General features: G+C 36.0%; 2 protein-coding genes across 10 annotated transcripts in view; both read left to right on the top strand.

The window, feature by feature from the left end:
• The window catches only part of LOC107786450 (mannose/glucose-specific lectin-like), a 32,321-nt gene extending 14,936 nt beyond the window's left edge, over positions 1-17,385 (top strand). The window contains exons 1-14 of one of the 9 annotated variants that reach the window (XM_075233982.1): positions 3,052-3,161; positions 3,918-3,983; positions 6,493-6,711; positions 7,244-7,573; positions 7,940-8,161; positions 8,698-9,030; positions 9,137-9,202; positions 9,345-9,563; positions 10,066-10,398; positions 10,501-10,566; positions 10,704-10,925; positions 11,427-11,565; positions 11,667-11,726; positions 12,521-13,154. In XM_075233982.1, the coding sequence (XP_075090083.1) occupies positions 3,921-3,983; positions 6,493-6,711; positions 7,244-7,573; positions 7,940-8,161; positions 8,698-9,030; positions 9,137-9,202; positions 9,345-9,563; positions 10,066-10,398; positions 10,501-10,566; positions 10,704-10,925; positions 11,427-11,565; positions 11,667-11,707 (2,253 nt within the window). In that variant the 5' untranslated portion in view covers positions 3,052-3,161; positions 3,918-3,920 and the 3' untranslated portion in view covers positions 11,708-11,726; positions 12,521-13,154. Of the gene's footprint in view, positions 1-3,051; positions 3,162-3,905; positions 3,984-6,492; positions 6,712-7,243; positions 7,574-7,939; positions 8,162-8,697; positions 9,031-9,136; positions 9,203-9,344; positions 9,564-10,065; positions 10,399-10,500; positions 10,567-10,703; positions 10,926-11,426; positions 11,727-12,520; positions 16,207-16,288; positions 16,574-16,679 lie in introns of those variants that run through there. The other 8 variants (XM_075233981.1, XM_075233985.1, XM_075233983.1 and 5 more) reach the window with 8 other exon arrangements.
• Positions 1-18,836, top strand: part of LOC107787022 (xyloglucan endotransglucosylase/hydrolase protein 2-like) — a 71,627-nt gene extending 52,791 nt beyond the window's left edge. Inside the window, exon 4 of the mRNA XM_016608538.2 lies at positions 18,419-18,836. Coding sequence (XP_016464024.2) covers positions 18,419-18,800 — 382 coding nt within the window. The 3' untranslated portion in view covers positions 18,801-18,836. The remainder of the gene's footprint in view (positions 1-18,418) is intronic.
• The last annotated feature ends 3,282 nt before the right edge of the window (positions 18,837-22,118 follow it).

Genomic DNA, 22,118 nt, shown 5'->3' with positions numbered 1-22,118 from the left:
AAGTTCGTATGGTATTTTATGATTAGTTGGTATATTTGGTTGAGGTCCCGGGGGCCTCGGGTGAGTTTCGGATGCTCAACATACTAGTTTTTGGACTTAGAAGGTTGCTGAAGTTTATGGTGTCTTGAGTTCTGGTTTCCTTATATGCGATCATGTGGGGTGATCCGCGATCACGTAGTCTAGGTGGGCGAGACAATGGATTTGATCTTCGCATTCGCGGACAGGAGAATGCGAACGCGTAGTGATGTGAGGTGGTTCTTCGCGAACGCATAGCCAAGGTCGCGTTCGCGTAGTGTTAAGTGGACCAAAGCTTGGCCACACGTTTTGTTCATCGCGACGCGTTGGATTGTTCACGATCGCGTAAGTGTGAGAGTTAGAACATCGCGCTCGTGTAGAGTAAATTTCTGAGGCAGCAAAGTTGTTCTTCGCGATTGCGAGGATGTTTCTACGATCGCGGTTAAGAAATCACTGGGCAGTATTAAACATTTCATAAAAGAGGGTTTGGCCATTTTTATCAAAACTTGAGTCTGGGAGCTCGGATTTGGACGAGGTTTTGAGGGATTTTCAGAGATATCAATTGGGTAATGATTTTGCACTCGATTTTAGTTATATCCCACTAATATTTTATTAATTTTATCATTTAATTTCCGATTTGGGGTGAAAAATTGGAAAAATTTGAGAAAGGTTCTTAGCCAGATTTTGGGGATTTGATCGAGATTTTTGTATCGGATTTGAGTAAATTTGGTATGGTTAGACTCCTGAGTGAATGGGTGTTCATATTTTATGACTTTTACCAGGTTCCAAGGCGGGGGGGCCAGGGAGGCGTTTAGGCAATTTTTTTAATTTCTTGCATTAGCTTTGATTTCATTAGCTAGATTAGTTTCTTGTAGTTATATTTATGTTATGTAATTGATTTTTGCTAGATTTGGGCCACTCAGAGCCGGATATTCGTGGGAAAGGTATTGTAACGGATTGATTTGAACTTGGTTCGAGGTAATTGGCTTGTCTAACCTTGTGTGGGGGAACTCTCCTTAGGATTTGGTACTGTTTTGATATGTGTGCGTCGTGTACGTGAGGTGACGAGTACGTACACGAGCTAATTGTTTCACTGAGTAATAACCTGTTCTTCTTCTTATTTGAGTTATGTCAACACGTGTAGTATCATGTTAGCTTACAATAGCATGTCTACTTGCCTTAATTGCTTATCTGAACTATGTGCAACATGTTTATTGAAGTTCCTGTTTTTCCATGACTTGTACTTAGTCTAAATTGTAGGTTTTTGTGTTATAGCTATTGTTTCTACTGTTTGAGCTGCATATTTACTTTGGGACTACGAAACGGTATTTCGGAAGATCCCCTTTTACTGCATATTTACTTTGGGACTATGGAACGGTATTTCGGGAGATCCCCCTGCACTGCATATTTACTTTGGGACTACGAAACGGTATTCCGGAAAATCCCCTTGCACATTTACGTTTGGGATTACGAGACGGTATCTCGGGAGATCCCCAGTTGTTATCTCTGTGTACTGAGCTGTTTTCTTCTATGATTACATTCCTGTTTAATTTCAGTCTTTATTTTACTGCGATATTTCATTCTGCCTTAATATATATATATATATATATATTTATTTTACTGTAATATATATATATATATATATATATATATATATATATATATATATATATATATATACCAACCAGTAGAGCCCTGACCTCATCTCGTCACTACTCGACTGAGGTTAGGCTTGGTACTTATTGGGTACCGTTGTGGTGTACTCATGCCCTTCCTTGCACATGTTTTTCGTGTGTAGATCCAGGTACCATCTACCAACCTCGAGTTTAGTTGCACGGTTGCTGTTTCAGGAGATTTCAAGGTACACCTACCTGCGTCCGCAGACCTCGGGGTCCCCCTTATGTTAATTCTTCTTTTGTTTCTTCATACATTGATGTGTAGAGCAGTTAGAAATTCTTAGAAGCTTGTGACTTACGGTATTCCGGTTCTTGAGAAAATTGCGTATTGTTTGAGGAGCTGTTGTTTGTATATGCCGAGCGGCATCTTTTCTGCTTATTAAAAATATCTGTTAGTTGTTATCTTTTATGTTTCATTTTATTTTCGCAAATATTAGGCTTACCTAGTCGTAGAGACTAGGTGCCGTCACGACAGTTCACGAAGGGAGAATTTGGGTCGTGACATACCTTATTGCCTTGCTTGGTTGAAATATAGGAATTATAAATGCATTCTTGTTAGTCTTAATTCCATCAACCACCTCTTTAGGACCCAATAATTAATTTGTGGATACAACATTTGCATTACCTTAATTGATTTTTATATTATTAACTTTAATAACTATATTTATAAATATTAAGATGTTGGTAAAAATAAACAAACTTAATTATTCAGTATTCAAATTTAAATAGATCTCAACGTTTATTCATATTCATACATTCTAATCTTAATAAAACAAACGGCCTTTAAGATGAGTTGAAATGAAACGATCTGTAATAATTCATATAACCGATCTCAACTTGAGATTAAAATCCCATAATGATTAGTGGTTATATGATTCTCTTTGTTCATTGAGAGAATACATCATTGGTGTAACATGCCTAATAAGGACCTGAAGTTTACCGTTTCTCGAGGAAAGTCCTGTCAAATGCTAAAACCTACAACATTAAAGACTGTATCGATCGGACACTAGAAACATGGCAAAACAAAAAAAAAAACAAGAATTGCACCTCAACGCACTGCGCTAGCCACAAGAAATAGACCAAAAATAGCAGAAACTATATAACCTGCACCTTCAAATGTGAGTTCCCTTTATCTCTTTTTATTTTTTCACAATTCTGTTTAAATCTAACAATCACAATTTATCAAATATATAAAAATTGCTCACTTTTACATAACTTAACGAAACTACTCTGAAATATATTTAAGAGACTTATTTCAAATTTAATGCGCAACCACTTTTTGTCATTTTTCTCCCTAGCCTCATTATTTTGGTGCCCTTATATACCCTTATCTCTTCTCTTCTCAAACTGTCGGTTTGTCGAAAAAGGGGAGAATTCATACATTATACATACACAAAAACAGTCATTCCATACTTTCTGTTGCCTCATTCTAGCTAAAGCCATTTCTCAGATTTTTCATCAACTAAAAAGGTTAGTCATTTAGTCTCTAATCTATCTATACTATATTAAAAGCACGAAGGTCTTTAGCGAAATATCGTTCGTTTTTTTTACCATTTTAAAATAGAGTTCACATTAAATAAAATAGTCATTTGATTATATCCCTAATATATAGGAATAGTCATTTAATTAATTCTCTATTATTTAGGAATAGCCATTTAATTATTTTCTTAATATATATATATAGGACTTTTAAATCTACTAATATTTTGCTTATTAATAATTTCCTTTTCAATTTACTGTTATTTAGGAATAGTCACTTTTTCTAATACTTAAAACTTTAAATAAGTTCAAATTTCACCTAACAAAAAGTATTTTCTTGTTTGACGATGTAAAACATACGACTACTATAATTCTTAGTTACGCTACCTAATACTTATAACCTTGAAGTCTGAATACAAAAAGAAAATTTCTGAATATGGTACTACGTAAAGGCACATAGACTTCGAAGACTACTTAACCAAAAGCTTCAAATGTGTTCAATATAAAATAGTAATAATAATCACTATATAAATAATAAAATTAATTAAGAAGGTAAGTCATTTAGTCTCTAATAACTTAAGAAAAGTGTGTTTAGTTTTGGTACTCCGATGGGGAAATATTATTCAAAAAACACTTACTATTTTTTATGCATGGCTATATCTGCAAAAATGTTTTCTCCTATATATGCTTCTTTCTTCAGTTTCTTTGTATTCTTACTTCTTTCTCCTGATAAAGTTTATACATCAGATCATGGAAAGAGGAAAACAAATTGAAGGAGAAAGAGAGAAAGGGGAATTAGCAAACAACTTTGAGGTATTGGTTTGAGTCAACTGTCTATCCTACGTAGGTCAAGAATAACTATTTCTAATAAATTTTCACCTAATTATTTCTAAACCCTCCCCGGACCCCACATGTTGGGATCATACTGGGTTTGTTATTGTTGTTGTTGTTGTTGTATTTCTAAACCCAAATAAAATATTAAGTTAAAGAACTAATTGAAGAATCGATTAAATTAAATAACTATAAATAATTGATTATAGTTCCTATTTATTGGTGAAAGGTAAAACTTCTTCTTTTATTAAATTGATTAACTTCTATGGTTGTCTGGTAATTGATAAATGTTCGAATTAGGTGTGTATATAGGTCAGGTCGGTAGGTTTATTTAATTACTAAATTAAAATAATTATACCGGGGTTTTAAATCTATAAACCAAATCAAACCAGTAAAAGCCGGATTTTTGGTCTCTTTTTTTTCAGTTTTTGGTTTGATTTTTTCTAGTTTCCCCCCATAATATCCGGACAAAAATACAACTAATGCTCCAAATATTTCTTTTATCCCTATAAGATACAACAATTATAGTTCAATAATCATTCATTTTCGTTGTCACTAAAGAAAAGCTTCAAGAATTCTATGATGACTGAGCTAAAACAATGGAATGAGTTATATGGGGAAGGGGGTCAAGTAAAAAGGTGCAATTTTGTTAGATTGTTTTTAGGAAATTTTGTTTGGGCTCAATCGATCGAACACTTATTTGGACTATTTGAAAATTATAAGCTCAGACTTAAACAATTATATTAAATACATAAATTATTAAAAAATTTATTAAATATTTATAAATTACTTTATAATAAATATTTTTATGAATACAATATTTTTAAAATATACATATGTAATATCGGATTGGTTTGGTTTCGGTTTGAATTTTTAAGTTAATACCAAACCAAATCAATTATGGTTGGATTACTTTTTTTTAATACCAAACCAAATCACAGTTGAATTTTTTTTCCAGCTTGATTTAGATTATCGATTTGGTGGGATTTGTCGATTTTCTTCGTACACCCTTAGTTCCAATTACTTCAGATTCTTAATTTATTAATTTGCTCTCATGAGTATAACGGTTGATAATTGCATAAAGTCGATCAAATAACCAAATTAATCAATATTCTCTTAATTAATCCTGATCACAAGTAGTTTAACTAACTTTCACACTTAAATTCCAGTTGAAGAGCTCTTTTCAATTGAAAAAAAAACAACAATTAGCAATAAGCCAAGAACAATCAAATAAAATAATTATATCAATCAACTATTAATTGGTTCTATCAATCTTTTGATAAAAAGATTAAGTTACAAGATAATTGGAAGAATAAAAAAAAAACTTCATTTTATAGTATGTTCATACTTTTCTCAGTACTCATAATCTTTGATACTCATAATAGCATCTTTCTTTTTCCTCCTTTGGTTGCTTTCTTCCCTTCATTTTTCTCTGTGGGTTTAATGGTTATAGTAATTTATCAGGTACTTTGTTTTTTGTTTAAATGTTTTTGGTTGGGAAAAGGTATAAGTACCCTCTGAGGATCGATTTTCATGTGTCGTTCTTCCAAAACACACTTTGTTTCAAGAGCTTCAAATTTAATTTTGGGTTTCAAAATTCAACAAAAACTCAACCAAATTCGCACCAATCAAGCTTAAATTTCAACTACAATTTCACTACAACATCATCACCAAACCCCAGTAATCAATAACCTTCATATTTGCTCAACACCTCCAATTCTTTTTCAAGTTCATACAAGAACAATGACAATAATAACTGTCCTTATTTTTTATGGGTTCAATTTTTAAGATTTTTAACATTGAACCCATTATATATTTAAAAGTTATGGGTTCAAATCTATTATTTTTGTAATTTTAATAAATTTTTACTCCGCGTCAAAAGTTACGGGTTCAATTGAACCCGTAACTCTCACACTGGATCCGCCTCTGACAATAATAACTGTCCTTCTTATTTTTTCCATTATATTTTGGAATTAAAAAGGAAACAAAAAGGAGGAAAATGAAATACACTTAAAGTCAGATATGAAAAATTAGTTTAAGTATTTGTCATATTTCTCCTTTTAATTTATGGACTAATTTATATAATGATCACTTAATAACTCACTAGTAATTTTTTGTGACCATACGATAAAATTAACTAGTTCTCACATATGTTGTGATTATTTCCTCCATTGCTTAATCACCTCTACTTCCTTTACTTCACCTCATACTTACACACAAGCACGGATCCCTTTCGTAAAACTAATGACTTATGTTACTTTTCTAACTCCTTATATTGAATGAATAACTTTAAATAGAATGATCATAAGAAATATTAAGAGAAAGGGATTGAAAAAAAATCAAAGCAAATCGTCAACAATGGTACCTTGCCTTCTTTTCTTTTACATGATTGTGCCTATATTCATTCTGTTTTTTTTTCACTGCAAAATAATACTACCAATATTGGGATAAATTTTGATAATGGAGCCATTGATTTGTTATATATGTGAAGGGAAATCAAGTGAGTTACGATCAAGCAGACTCAATATTGGTGGAGCCATGGGGAGGCATTGGTGGATCAGAATGGTATTACAAGCTAAAAAGTCCCATTAAAGAAATATTAATTGCTGATGGAGATTGTATAGAATCCATCATATTTTGGACCGTTACTGAACAAGGTACTACCATAGACTCACCAAAGTTTGGTGGGGATGGAGGTCGAAGAGACAAGGTAAGTCCAAAAACATTGTGATCAACATATTTATTTCTCATGATTGGCACGTTCTTCTCAAGTTAACTTGTGTCATGTCGTAGAAATGAGCTTAAACTTCGTAATAAAAATTTAATTATCAAGATATGAAAAATGACATGTTATATGTCAGCTTAACATGATAGTTTAGCATCTTTTTGTATTTTCAGTGTACACAACATAAACTCTATAGTTACATAAGCATCTTTCAAGTCAAATATATGAATACACCGGTTCCTTTCACTATAGATCCTCACTTGGGTTTAACACAAGGCCGGCAGAGCTACGGGTTTAATTGAATCCCATTCATCTAAAAATTATGTAGAAAGTGTAAATATAATTTTCTTTTATATCTAAGTTAGTTGAATCCTCTCAATGCAAAAGAAGTGGCAAAGCGTCCAAATTTGCTTTAGGTCACATATTTTGGATCCTATTGTGACATACTTGTACTTTTCTGAATTCTGATCAAAATTACTGACTCTGCTACTTATTTAACCGATTGCAATAATCTCAGGTTGTTATTGAGGCAACTCCATTGGAATATTTAACATGCATCAAGGGGACATTTGGATATTGTGGTAGCTATTCGGTTATAAAATCTCTATGTTTTATAACTAATGCAAAGAATTATGGACCATTTGGGTCTCAGGCTGGAACCCCATTTTCGCTTGTGATGAAAGAAGGTGGAGCTATTGTGGGATTTCACGGGCGTTGTGGAGCATACCTTGATGCTATTGGTGTTTATTTGCAGAAACTTACTCCTCCCACTTTATCAAAGGAATTACCTGAAGCTAAAAACAATGAGCCAAATGAACATGTGGTTGAAGAAATTGAAATCCATGACGTATGTTGTGATTATTCCCTCGTTTTCTCAAGCACCTCTACTTCACTTTCTTCACCTCATACTTGCACACAAGCACAGATCCCTTTCATAAAACTAATGACTTAAGTAACTCTTCTAACACCTTAAATAGAAGAATAACTTTAAAAAGGGATGATCAGAATCAGGTGACCATAAGAAATAATAAGAGAAAGGAAAAATAACAAAAAAATCAAGGCAAATCGCCAACAATGGTACCTTGTCTTCTCTTGCTTTACATGACTGTATCTATATTCATTCTATTTACTTTTCACTGCAAAATAATGCTACCAATATAGGGATAAAAATTTGATAATGGAGCCATTGATTTAATTTGCTATGTATGTGAAGGAAAATCAAGTGAATTATGATCAAGCGAACTCAATATTGGTGGAGCCATGGGGGGGCAACACTGGTGGATCAGAATGGAATTACAAGCTCAAAAGCCCCATTAAAGAAATATTGATTGCTCATGGAGATTTTATACACTCCATCATGTTCAAAACCATTACCGAACAAGCTACTATCATAGACTCACCAATGTTTGGTGGGGATGGAGGTCGAAGAGACAAGGTAAGTCCGAAAAAATTATGGTTGACATATTTATTTCTCATGATTGGAACGTTCTTCTCAAGTTAAATTTGTATCATGTCATAGCAATGAGCTTAAATTATGTAAAAATAACAGTTAATTATCAAGACAATTAAACCAGTTATAACAGATTATTTATTTAGCTTACAACCTTCAAGTTACCTTATCATGCTCTTGATATGAAAATAACATGCTATATATCAACTTAACATGATAGTGTGGCAACTCTTTGCATCATTTTCAGTGTACGCAGCATAATATTATAGTTATATAAGCATATTTCAAGTTAGCCGGGGTCTTTCGGAAATAGTGTCTGCGTACACATTAACCTGCGCAAACCCTACTTTGTAGGATTATGCTGGGTTGTTGTTGTTGTAAGCATCTTTCAAGTTAAGGATATGAATGCACATGTTGATTTGGAATCCTAATGTGACATTCTTACACCTTTCTCTGAATTCTTGTCAGAATTCCTGACTCTGCTACTTATCTCACTGATATGTGATTTGTAATAATCTCAGGTTGTTATTAAGGCGTCTCCAACGGAATATTTAACATGCATCAAAGGGACATTTAGACGTTGTGGTATCCACTTGGTTATAAACTCTCTATGTTTTATAACTAATGCAAAGAATTATGGACCATTTGGGTCTGAGGATGGTGGAACCCCATTTTCATTTGTGATGAAAGAAGGTGGAGCTATTGAGGGATTTCACGGGCGTTGTGGAGCGTACCTTGATGCTATTGGTGTTTATTTGCAGAAACTTACTTCCCCTACTACAGCACAAGAACCTGAAGATGAAACAATTGAGCCAAATGAACCTATGGTTGAAGAAATAATTAAAATCCATGACGTATGTTGTGATTATTCGCTTGTTTGCTTAATCACCTCTACTTCCTTAATTGATTTCCCTTTCATTAAACAATTAATTTATGTTACTCTTATGACACCTTATATAGGGATCAGGATCAGGTGATCATAAGAGAGGGAAAATAACAAAAAATGAAAGTAAATTGCCAGCAATGGTACCTTGCCATATCTTCGTTTACATGACTGTATCTATATTCATTCTACTTTTTTTTTTTGGTTTGCTGCAAAATAATACAACTAATATAGGGATAAAATTTGTTAATGGAGACATTGATTTAATTTGTTATGTATGTGAAGGGAAATCAAATGAGTTACGATCAAGCGGACTCAATATTGGTGGAGCCATGGGGAGGTACAGGTGGATCAGAATGGAATTACAAGTTGAAAAGTCCCATTAAAGAAATATTGATTGCTCATGGAGGTTGTATAGACTCCATCATGTTCAGAACCATTACCGAACAAGGTACTACCATAGACTCACCAAAGTTTGGTGGGAATGGAGGTCGAATAAATAAGGTAAGTCCAAAAATATTATGGTCGATATTTTTATTTCTCATGATTGGAATATTCTTCTCAAGTTAAATTGTATCATGTCATAGCAATGAGCTTAAATTATGTAAAACTAATAATTAATTATCAAGACAATTGAACCAACTATAGCAGGTAATTCATTTATTTTACGGCCTTCAAGTTATCTTACCAGCCTCTTGATATGAAAAAATCACATTATTGGTCAACTTAATAAGATAGTGTAGCAACTTTTTGTATTTTTAGTATACACAACGTAAAATCTATAGTTACATAAGCATCTTTCAAGTCAAAGATATGAATGCACCTGTTGCTTCATATTTAAGTTTTTCGATTCCTTTGCATTGAGAGGTTTTCAACTAAGTGTCCAAATTTCCTATAGGTCACCGATTTTGAATCCTAATATGACATTCTTGCACTTTTCTAATTCTTTTCAAAATTCCCGACTCTGCTACTTATTTAACCGATATGTGATTTGCAATAATCTCAGGTTGTTTTTGAGGAAACTCCATTGGAACATTTAAAGGGCATCAAGGGTACATTAGGATGTTTTGATGGCTATTCGGTTATAAAATCTCTATGTTTTACAACTAATGTAAAGAATTATGGACCATTTGGGTCTGAGGGTGGTGGAACCCCATTTTCACTTGTGATGAAAGAAGGTGTAGCTATTGTGGGATTTCACGGGCGTTGTGGAGCGTACCTTGATGCTATTGGTGTTTATTTGCTGAAATATACTCCCCCTGCTTCAGCACAGGAACCTGAAGATGAAACAATTGAGCCAAATGAACCTATGGTTGAAGAAATAATTGAAATCCATGACGTATGTTGTGATTATTCGCTTGTTTTCTTAATCACCTCTACTTCCTTAATTGAGATCCCTTTCATTAAACAATTTATGTTACTCTTCTGACACCTTATTTAGGGATCAGGATCAGGTGATCATAAGAAAGGGAAAATAACAAAAAGTGAAAGTAAATTGCCAACAATGGTACCTTGCCATCTCTTCTTTTAAATGACTGTCTATATTCATTCTATTTTTTTTCTTTTCGCTGCAAAATAATACTACCAATATAGGGATAAAATTTTATAATCGAGACATTGATCTAATTTGTTATGTATGTGAAGGGAAATCAAGTGAGTTACGATCAAGTGGGCTCAATATTGGTGGGGCCATGGGGAGGCAATACTGGTGGATCAGAATGGAATTACAAGTTGAAAAGTCACATTAAAGAAATATTGATTGCTCATGGAGGTTGTATAGACTCCATCATGTTCAGAACCATTACTGAACAAGGTACTACCATAGACTCACCAAAGTTTGGTGGGAATGGAGGTCGAATAAATAAGGTAAGTCCAAAATATTATGGTCGACATATTTATTTCTCATGATTGGAACATTCTTCTCAAGTTAAATTTGTGTCATGTCCTATCAATGAGCTTAAATTATGTAAAAATAATAATTAATTATCACGACAATTGAACCAGATATAACATGTAATTTTTTTATCTTACGGCCTTCAAGTTACCTTACCAGGCTCTTGATATGAAAAATCACGTTATTGGTCAACTTAATATGATAGTGTCGCAACTTTTCGCAGTTCCAGTGCACACAACGTAAAATCTATAGTTATATTGGTATCTTTCAAGTCGAAGATATGAATGCACCGGTTGATTCATATTTAAGTTTGCCGCTTCCTTTGTAGTGACAGGATTCAACTAAGTGTCCAAATTTAGTTTAGGTCACAGATTTCGAATCCTAATATGACCTTCTTGCACTTTTCTGAATTCTTGTCAAAATTCCCTACTCTATTACTTATTTAACCGATATGTGATTTGCAATAATCTCAGGTTGTTATTGAGGCAACTCCATTGGAATATTTAACAGGCATCAAGGGGACATTTGGATGTTATAATGGCCATTGGGTTATAAAATCTCTATGTTTTATAACTAATGCAAATATTTATGGACCATTTGGGTCTGATGCAGGTGGTACCTCATTTTCACTTGTGATGAAAGAAAGTGCAGCTATTGTGGGATTTCACGGGCATTCTGGGTTGTACCTTGATGCTATTGGTGTTTATTTGCAGAAACTTGCTCCTCCCAGTTCGGTAAAGGAACATACGGTTGAAGACATTGAAATCCGTGACGTATGTTATGATTATTCCCTCCTTCGCTTAATCACCTCTACTTCTGTTTCTTACCTCATACTTCAGCAAATGAACCTGAAGCTAAAAATTGAGGCAAATGAACTTATGGTTGAAGATATTGAAATCCATGATGTATATACTATTTTTTTTCTCTTAATATCATGAATCGGATAAATTTAGGTTCTTGTTTGTTTTATTTGATTTCTTTTTGATTAATTGTGACTTTATATACTAAACCAACATATGCATGCCATGTGTCTGCACATAAATTTCTTTCACTTAATATATGTTCTTACGTTATTAAATCACTTAACCATTATAAGTTAGTATTTTTTGGTACAATACTGAGTACGAGCAAGTTTTTGCTATCAGACATGTGCATTCACTATCGTATAACAAAGAATTAGGAACTTATTGATAGAATTATAAACTTCTTGTTGTAAGAATAAAAAAAAGAACTAAACATTATATAAAGCTTATCAATCCTGGTTAGTTATGATTTTCAAGAGGTTGTGTTTATATGTTTGACAGTTACTTCTATTCATATCTTCCTCGGAATGGTTAGAATAAATCTTTACTAAATCGTTTCATAATCTAGTAAATTGAGGGGGGTGGAGGGAACACCAGCTGAACATATTCTTTTAATGCAGTTGAACATATGCATAGTAAACCATTTTCTTGACATGCTTATTTTGGATACATTAGCAGTTGCTCAAACTCTAAGAACATAATATATAGAGAATTAACCGTCTTTCTTTGGGAGAATTTGATATAATGTTTGTTCTTTTTGGCAGGTGTCACTTTCTTCTCTTCGCAAGGACATTGTCAATATTCTGGATTTCATAGAGAGATTAAAGAATGAAGAAAATCAAAAAGCAGTTGACGTGGATCTAATTAAAAAGCTAAAATTGAAGCTGGCATTTTTTTGTACATATGTCCAGCTTTCTTATTCAAATATGGAAAATTTTAATTATATAATGACTCGCAGAAGACAAGAGGTTGAAACAATTTTATATGATTTTGGCTACTACATGCGGTTGAAACAAGGCATCCATCATATCCATCCTCGCCTCGTGGAGAATATGGAATATTGTATCAGCTCATGTTATCTTGCTAAATCAAGTGCCTCCATGACTGGGGAGCAGTTGGACTTCCTCCTCCAGAATCTCCCTCATCTTTCCAAGTATTGTGCTGAACAACTTTCTCCATTCGTGACTGAATATGAGATTCTTCAGAATGTATGTGCCAACATAAGAGATTTCCACGGGTTGATAGTGAATGGTTGTGTTGGGCATGAGATTGTTGAATATGTCTTACCTCAGTTTCAACTAATGGCTCAGAGAGTAGGACGCTTCCATTGGGATGATCAGTTTCCTGGAGATTCTCGACTCTTCAAGCTAGCACATCTATTCTTGGAGATTATTCCAACTCAGCTGGAGGTTATGCACATATGTTTTACAAATTTGAAAGCTTCAACATCAGCAGAAGTTGGACAATTTATTAAGCAGCTCCTAGAAACCTCTCCGGACATTCTTAGAGAATATCTGATTCATCTACAAGAGCACATGGTAAATGTTATTACCGCTAGCACTCCAGGGGCTCGAAATATTCATATCATGATAGAGTTCCTATTAATCATTCTCACTGATGTGCCTAAGGATTTTATTCATAATGGCCAGTTGTTTGAATTCCTAGCACGTGTTGGAGCACTTACCAGAGACGTATCAGCTATTGCTCGCGACTTAGAAGTGAAATCAAAGAAAGGAGAGAGTACCAATGAAACAAACAGTGCAACTCTAGGCTTGCTCGAAAATATTGAACTCCTGAAGAGAGAACTCAAATATGTTTACCTGAAAGCCCCGGACTCATCTCAACTATGCTTTCCCTTGAGTGATGCAACCCTATTCATGCATCTTCTAGTTAGACACCTAAATGATTTGCTCAATTCCAATGCTTATTTAGTTGCTTTGATAAAGGAAGAAATCAGGCTGGTAAAAGACGATCTAGAATTCATAAGATCTTTCTTCGGGATTGTTGAGCAAGAATTGTATAAAGATCTTTGGGCATGTGTTTTAGATGTGGCATACGAGACAAAAGATATCATTGATTCAATTATTGGAAGAGAAAATGGTCTCTTACATCTTATTTTCTCACTTCCCCTTGCCATAGAAAAGATCAATCTTATCAAAGAAAGGGTCTCAAATTTATTTGAGAAGATTCCCAAGAACATGGGTGTCATTGTTGTGAACTCTCCCAACAAGCCAGTTGAGCGCAAATCATCAATAGCTGGTAAAATAATCGTAGGTTTTAAAGAGGAGACATACTTGATAATTAAGAAGCTCACGAGTGGACCAAAAACGCTAGATGTCATTTCGATCACTGGTATGCCGGGTTCCGGTAAAACTACTTTGGCGTACAAAGTGTATAATGATAAGTCAGTTTTTGGTCATTTTGACATCCGTGCATGGTGTACAATCGATCAAAAGTATGACGAGATGGAGTTGCTGAAAAAACTTTTTAATCAAGTTGTTGGCTCATCTTCGAAATTCGGTAAGAATATTGATGTTGCTAATGAGCTACGGAAACATCTGTTTGGAAAGAGGTACCTTATAGTCTTAGATGATTTGTGGGACACCGCAGCATGGGATGAGTTGACAAGACCTTTTCCTGAAGTTGAGAAAGGAAGTCGAATTATTTTGACGTCTCGAGAAAAGAAAGTGGCTATGCATGCACAACGCCACAGTGATCCTCTTGACCTTCGATTGCTAACACAGGAAGAAAGTTGGGAGTTATTAGAGAAAAAGGTCTTTGGAAAAGAAAGTTGCCCTGATGAACTACTGGATGTTGGAGAAGAGATAGTCCAAAACTGCAAACGGCTTCCTTTGGTGGTTGATTTGATTGCTGGAGTCATTGCAGGGAAGGAAAAGAAAAGGAGTGTGTGGCTTGAAGTTCGAAATAATTTGAATTCCTTTATTTTCCAAAAAGAAGAGGACGTGATGAGGGTTATAGCATTAAGTTATGACCATTTACCTGATCCCTTAAAGTCGTGCTTGATTCACCTTGCAAGTTTTCCGAAGGACGAAGTAATTCCAGTCCGTAATTTGGAAATTTTATGGCCTGCTGAAGGATTTTTGGAGCGGAGAGATATGAAGAGTGTGGAAGAAGTGGTTGGGATTTATCTGGATAATTTAATTTCCAGTAGCTTGGTAATTTCTTTCAATAAAATAGGTGACGATCGGACTTGCCAAATTCATGATCTTGTGCATGACTTTTGTTTGATAAAAGCAAGAGAGGAAAAGTTGTTTGACTTGATAAGTTCAAGTGCTCCATCATCATCTTCTTCAGATTTGATGCCACGTCAAATGAACATTGCATATCGTAAGTGGCACTTTTGGCATAACAATAGGCATTCTGGTAAACACCTCTATTCTTTGAGGATAACTGGACACAAGTTTGGTGACAATAGTCTTAATGATATATGTCACCTAAGACACTTGAGGCTTCTTAGAGTGTTGCAACTGGATGACTCTTTTATTCTGGTGAATGATTCTCTGTTGAATGAAATATGCACATTGGTTCATTTGAGGTACTTAAACATTCGGACAAAAGTTAAATCTCTTTCGTCTTTTTCAAATCTCCTGAATCTGGAAACTCTGTGGGTGAATAAATATGGACCACCCTTGGTATTATTACCAACAATTTGGAATCTTGTAAAATTGCGAGTGCTGGCTATATATAATTGTTCCTTCTTTGATTTGGATAAGAATGAGCCAATACTGGTAGCAGAGGACTCAAAGTCAGAGAGCTTGAGATCATTACGGGGACTCGAAGTTTCCTATTCAAAAGACACAGAGGATATTTTCAAAAGGTTTCCCAATCTTCACGAGCTTCGATTTGATCTCAAGGAATCATGGGATTGTTCAACAGGGCGATATCGGTTCCCGAAATTGGACTTCCTAAATGAACTAGAATCTCTCGAAGTAACTTTTAAAAGTTCAAATTCAAATGATAGTGCGCTCTCTATAGCGACAAATCGGCTTTGGAATTTTCACTTCCCTTCGAGTGTGAAAATGTTGTGTTTGCGTGAGTTTCCTCTGACATCCGATTCACTATCAACAATAGGAATACTGTCCAACCTTGAAGAGCTGTACCTTAAAGACGCAATCATCGAGGGGGAAGAATGGAACATGGGGGAGGAAGACACCTTTCAGAATCTCAAATGTTTGACATTGCAGCGAGTGGATCTTGCTAAGTGGGAGGTTAGAGAGGAATCCTTTCCTGCGCTTGAGAAATTACGACTGCGGGACTGTCGTAAGCTTGAGGAGATTCCGCCCAGTTTCGGGGATATTTGTTCATTAAAAAGTATCGAACTGAAGTGGAGCCCTCAACTTGAAGAATCTGCTCTGAAGATTAAGCAAGATGTTGAAGATACGATGGGAGAAGACAGGATTCAGGTCCTTGTTCAGAAGTGAGAAAATATGTGAGTATATACGAACTTATTACCTCCTTCATTTCATTCATTATATGTGGCAGAGTTTGACCAGTGTAATTATCTTTTGCAGAAGGCATGTAAGGAATACATCCAATGCATCTAATGCATTCTCCCAGCTATTTCCATTCTTCTTTTCTTCATTTTGTCGGTAAATATACTCCAGCATTTGTTCTTTCAAATTGTTGTTATTGTATACTTTTTCTTTTCTTTTTTGGGCATGGCTTTAGTTGTTTGCATATCATATGTTACTCCTCAAGTCCAGAAACATACATGGGATTGCTGACTCTCCGCAATGATGAGAATAGTGCTGTAGGAAGTGGATTTGGAGGATAGCAAGAAGTAACTGAAACAAAAGGTCGGCAACCTCTGTACTATATGAAAGTTACCTTATATCTCAGCTTTTTCAAGTTTTTATATATCTTTCACAATCAGCCCAGCATAGAGTTATAATTGTGATGCAGGCTGACGGAATTCACACGCACCAGGAATCAGCCCATCGCCTCATTTGGAGGTGAGGCTGCATGTGTATTCACTTTACATAACAGTGAAGAAAGAGTAGATGGCGGTGCAACTTCAACTGTAATGCAGAAAATTCAAATTCTCCGGTCTTTATACCTACCTCGCTGGCTGCCAGTGGTGAGGCGCAACAAGTTGATGCACATGGGATGAAAGAAAAACATGTGCAGGTCGATGAATTTGCAATTAGATGCAGCTGTAGTTGTAGTTAGCTCTACATGTGTAGATAATTTTGCTGCTATTCTTGCTCCGTCTTCTGTGAAACAACAAAACAAACAAGAAGCTCACACTTTCATCCCTCCCAAATCGACAATGCCTTGGTTGTTGTTCAACAGCCTGACTCAACTTCCGCGGTAGTTTTGGTGATGCTAAGCTTCGATAGCACTGTCATAGACTCACCAACTTTGGCTGCAAAGCAAACTCATGATGTGAGAAGTTGCAAACTGCAAAGCAAACTTATGCGGGATGCTTTGTGCGCCGGGATGCCCTTTATTTTATCTATCTTTAGACATCACAAGATGTTAAACACCACTCTATTGCTATACAACATTTACAGCTTTCAATAATTCAAATTCATTAAACTACTTGTAATATTAAACTTTGATTTGATATTTTTCTCTATTGGACTAATTTCTCAACTATTAGTTTAAACTTTGCAAGTACTATTACCAATATAATGCACAGGTTAATTTTAATTTTAATTTGTCGCAGTTTCTGCTTTAATTTCTAGAGTTCAGGCTGGAATTTGGGCCATTATGGAATGGTTAAGCAATCATGAAGATGAACCAAAGGAAATTACATGCATCGTATCATTCGATTGTTGAAAATGTCATCTGGAATTTTTGCATTTTAATTTTGCAAGACTTAGTACTATTTCTACTTTGACTTTTTGCTTTCTTAGTTTGTTACTATTATTATTATTATTATTATTATTATTATAGTTTAACTGGTTTGTAGAGATTGCCAGCCTACGGTTGAGTCTAATTGAAAAGAATTTCGTGTTTGTTTTAATTAACTTCATAAAAGAAAAGTTAGGTTGAATCTTCTTTTACCATGCACTATAACATAACATATCTATATATTTTCTTTTCTCACTCAAGTATGTAGATTTTTCACAATAATGGTTGTAGATAGTGGCGGACTCAGAATTTTCCATCCGGCTTATTATCACAAAAATTTTGATTAGTGTGTATGAGTTTTGGATATAGGATTATGGGGTTTTTAAGGGTTTAGTTCATATTCCAAATTGGTTTTCATCATTATTTTCAAGGCTTAATGTATGTATACATATTTGATTATTTACCAAAAATGTTAGTCCTATTTACACATGTACTTAGTGAATTTCTAGCGAATTAACAGTGTCTGATGACATCTCTTGTGGCGTGTGTCTCCGCCCCTATCGTAGAGATCGCAAATATTACGGTTGAGTCTTATAATTTAAACCACAATATCATATAACAATTGGAAATTGTAAAATTTTATTATATTGTCGGTCACTTAAAATGTAACTACAAAAGTACGTGCAATCCATAATAAGTACTGAAGTTATAATAATTAGTAACATGTAATAGAAGACAAGTAATCTTATGCAACATATTAAATTATATTGACTGTATAAAGATGCATTTACGTTGTCAGTTTATATATAAGTTAAATTAATCCTTTTTTTTTGCACATGTTTCAGGTTTTTTGTAGACAATATTCCAATTAGAGTGTTCAAAAACAAGGCAAATATTGGAGTGAGCTATCCATCAAAACCAATGCAAATACTAGCTACAATATGGGATGGAGATAGTTGGGCAACAGATGGAGGATTAACAAAGACTAATTGGTCTTTTGCACCTTTCAAATCTCATTTCCAAGATTTCGATATTATTGGCTGCCCAATTAGTTCCATTAATACTAATTGCAATTCTCCTAATTTTTGGTGGAACCAAAGAAAATATTGGAAGTTGAGTTCGAAACAAAGAAAAAAATATGCAGAAGTTACAGCCAAGTATATGACTTATGATTATTGTGTTGATAAGTCTAGGTTTTCTACTCCACCTCCAGAATGTTTTTCATAAATCATAGGCGAATTGAGAGTATAGAGAAACAATATATGCACCTTTCATACATAATTTTAATTTTTTTTTTAAATTTTACAAGTATACATATATACATATATAGTTCGAGTTGGAAACAATATGTGCATGATATTTGATAGGCCCACCTAATACTTTTTTCTTTACAATAATGAAACTACACTAAATGAAAAGTGTTTACCCTCAAAATCAGATAGCAATTAAATTTATAAGTGGTTTTGACGATACGCGGATTTATTCGACACAAAGCAATAAATAAAGATAAATTAAATAAATAAGGATAAAGTAAGCTCAAACCACACGAAGATGACGATGTAAGCCTTAGTGAAATATTGGCCCTCGATCTAGCCTCGTAACAACAAGCACTGATGAACGAAAAGAGAAGAACTAATAATAGAAAAAGTAATGGTATATTGCCTTGGAATGTGTGTTACAACGTGTTTTATGAATTATCAGACTCCCTTTATATAGTAGAGGAGTTCTACTTTAGGTACAATTCTATAAAAGGTAAAAAATATTTTGATTTACTGATCGTTGGTTCTTTATCGGTATGTGCCGAGATTTCTACCATAATATCCGGCCGGTCACGGATATTTCGCTATGCTGACAATGTTTCTTCAAAGTCGTTTGAGGCTAGGATCGGTTTCGGGATCATGGCCTCGATATTCTTGAAGGCAGGCGTCCTATCTCCGGGTTCTAGCCCGGTGGGACTTGGGATCGATCTTTAATCCTTTATTGTCATGTCTCAAGCCTGGCTTACCATGTCGGAGGCTAGGATGCACCACGAGCTCGATTTCGACCGTATACAGATAGTCCCCTCATTTTTCGGAGAATAGACGACGAGAAACGATATGAGCTTCTGATTCTCACTTCGATGCACTGTGACAGAAACGACAAAACAGCTGAAACGTCTCGTCAGTCAAGTCCTGATGGCATTAAATATATGTCAGCCGCCGGTCGGCCATTCTTGGATGCGAACCGTCGCTGAAATACTATAAATACCTCTTCCTTTGTTCATTTTAACTTTACATCCAAACCTTCTACCTTCGTACTCTTAAAATTTCAATACTTTCTAGCACTTTTACTCCAGTTATCTAAGATCCTTTGCAAGAACTCTTGTTTCTTTTCATCTCAATCCAATAAGTACAATCCTTCAACTTCCTTTCTTTCTCCATTTTTCCTCCATCTTTTAAAGAAATGGTAAAGACTTCCTAAACCATTCCCTAGAAAGAAAACCCTTCTACTTCACGGCTGGCTATTTAGGCCAAGGAGACCGTTTTGTGTACTGTCGTCGATGAACCAGTACCGGAACCCCCTTTGAAAATTTTCATCCTCGGAGGATGTTCGGTCAACGCCGATTTCAAGGTTGAAAAACCTTCCTCCGTACAAGGCCGGTGTGAGGAGGTCTCAAGATACATATGCTCGATTACGATAAAGACATCACCACCCATGTCGAGGGATACCAAAGTGTTTACACTTATCTCTTCACATTGGGCACGATGGATCCGGTCATCGTTGATTTCTGTAAGAGGTATGAGATGTGCCTCGATCAGATTCATCCTTCACTCTGGAGGATCGTGATCCACCACCGGTTCTTCATGAGCAGAATCGATGGAGGCTCGTTCATCGTCGACTATCTTTTATGCTTGTACAATCCCCGAATTTTCTGGGGGGGAGGGGGAGGGGGACTGATAAAGCTCGTGCGTCGGGCTAGAAAAGTCCCATTCTCGAGTATTGATAAAGACCGGGATCGGGCATGGCAAAGCCATTTTGTCCGAGTGAGGACTTCGTACCTGATCTCAGCTGAATGCATGCCATTCCCCGATAAGTGGAATATATCATGTAAGTACGGTTTTATTTTCAAAAGTCGATTTTATACTTATTTCCTTCTTCCTTATCAATGTTTTATGGTGTAGCTATCGCTCGGGTCCCGAATGCTGTCCCTCGACTAAAGGAGTGGGTTGAGGGTATCGTATCACAAATGCCCTACTTCTATCGCTCATGGCGCAAGTTCTCGAAGGCCCCTTGGGAGACCCGTTCCCATGGTGAGATTCCTTTCCTAAGTAGGCAATATTTGGATTCCCTTTTTATCATTAAGTCCTCACTCCCTTTACTTCTTTTTGCAGGTTTATCCAAGGATACCGAACTAAGGCCTCCAGCCGGTAGCGAGGAATTACCTACCAAGTCCCCTGCTCAGAGACAAGCCGGAGAGAACAAAAGAAAGAGGGCTCTGGGTTCCCCGAGCTCGGAGAAAAAGAAAATAAGAAGAAGGCTGGTGCGCAAGCCAAAAGACAGCAACAGTGCCCGAGCACCACCTCCGGATTCACTCTAGCGGCTGAGAGACGAGTCCAAAGAATAGGAAGAAGCTTTTGTTATGATGGCCCGCGTACCATCGCAACTCGAAGGGCAAAGGGCCTCTGAACAAGAGAATCTCGAGACCAATCTGCCTCAAGCTAAGAAGGTCGATGAAGAGGTTGGGGTCGAGGCTTCCTAGGATGCGGGCAATGTCCCAAAGGAAGCTCTCGATGTGATAGACATCACCGAATCACCCTCGTTTACTGATTCCATGTATAACGAGGTCCAAATGGTGAAATAACGTCCCAACAAAGGGGCCCATGGAGCGGACGACCCCTTCTGAGGCCTTTTTGATGGCGTGGATTCCACGGCCACGGAGGACGTCACCGGATTGGGTGACTTAGAGGTACCGAAGAAGAGTCCATATTTGGGAGCAAGCGGGCATTCCTCAAGCCCGAAACTGATCAACCGATTCCCAGCTCCGAGTGTGGATCCTGACCGGAAGCGGTCCCTCTTCATCTCCATTCCAGAGGATGCTCGAGTCCTCCCCCCCCCCCCGGTAGGGGTGGCCCAGTTACCTTCGGTGTCTGGTGACCAAGGAAGACCAAGCCAAGATGAGCGAGGTAGATGCGCCCTGCCTATTCAACGAAGCACAACAGGCGCTAAATCAGGTAACTTTAGATATCTCTCGATGACTTTAATTCGTACTTGGACTAATTTACAGATAGCCCTAAAGTTTCTCTTTTGTGTTTGTAGGCCTCGGTGCTTCACTGTGAAATTTTCCTTCGATATCGGGATGAGCTGAACCAGATTGAAGCCGAGGTCCGAGGGCTCACTGAGAAAAGAGATACTTACAAACTCCTCAGCGAGCAGCGTGAAGGGGAGGTTAATGAGCCTCCGAGCTGAGCTGGAGGTGGCTCGGAAGGAGCATGCCGACCTGGTCAAACAGGTAAAAATATTTGAAGTTAGTGACAATAAGCTAGACACTGTGACTAATGGTTGGAA

The sequence above is a fragment of the Nicotiana tabacum genome, chromosome 17, assembly GCF_000715075.1.
Source record: "Nicotiana tabacum cultivar K326 chromosome 17, ASM71507v2, whole genome shotgun sequence".
NCBI classification, from domain to species: Eukaryota; Viridiplantae; Streptophyta; class Magnoliopsida; order Solanales; family Solanaceae; genus Nicotiana; species Nicotiana tabacum.
This window is presented reverse-complemented; position numbering and strand designations above follow the sequence as displayed.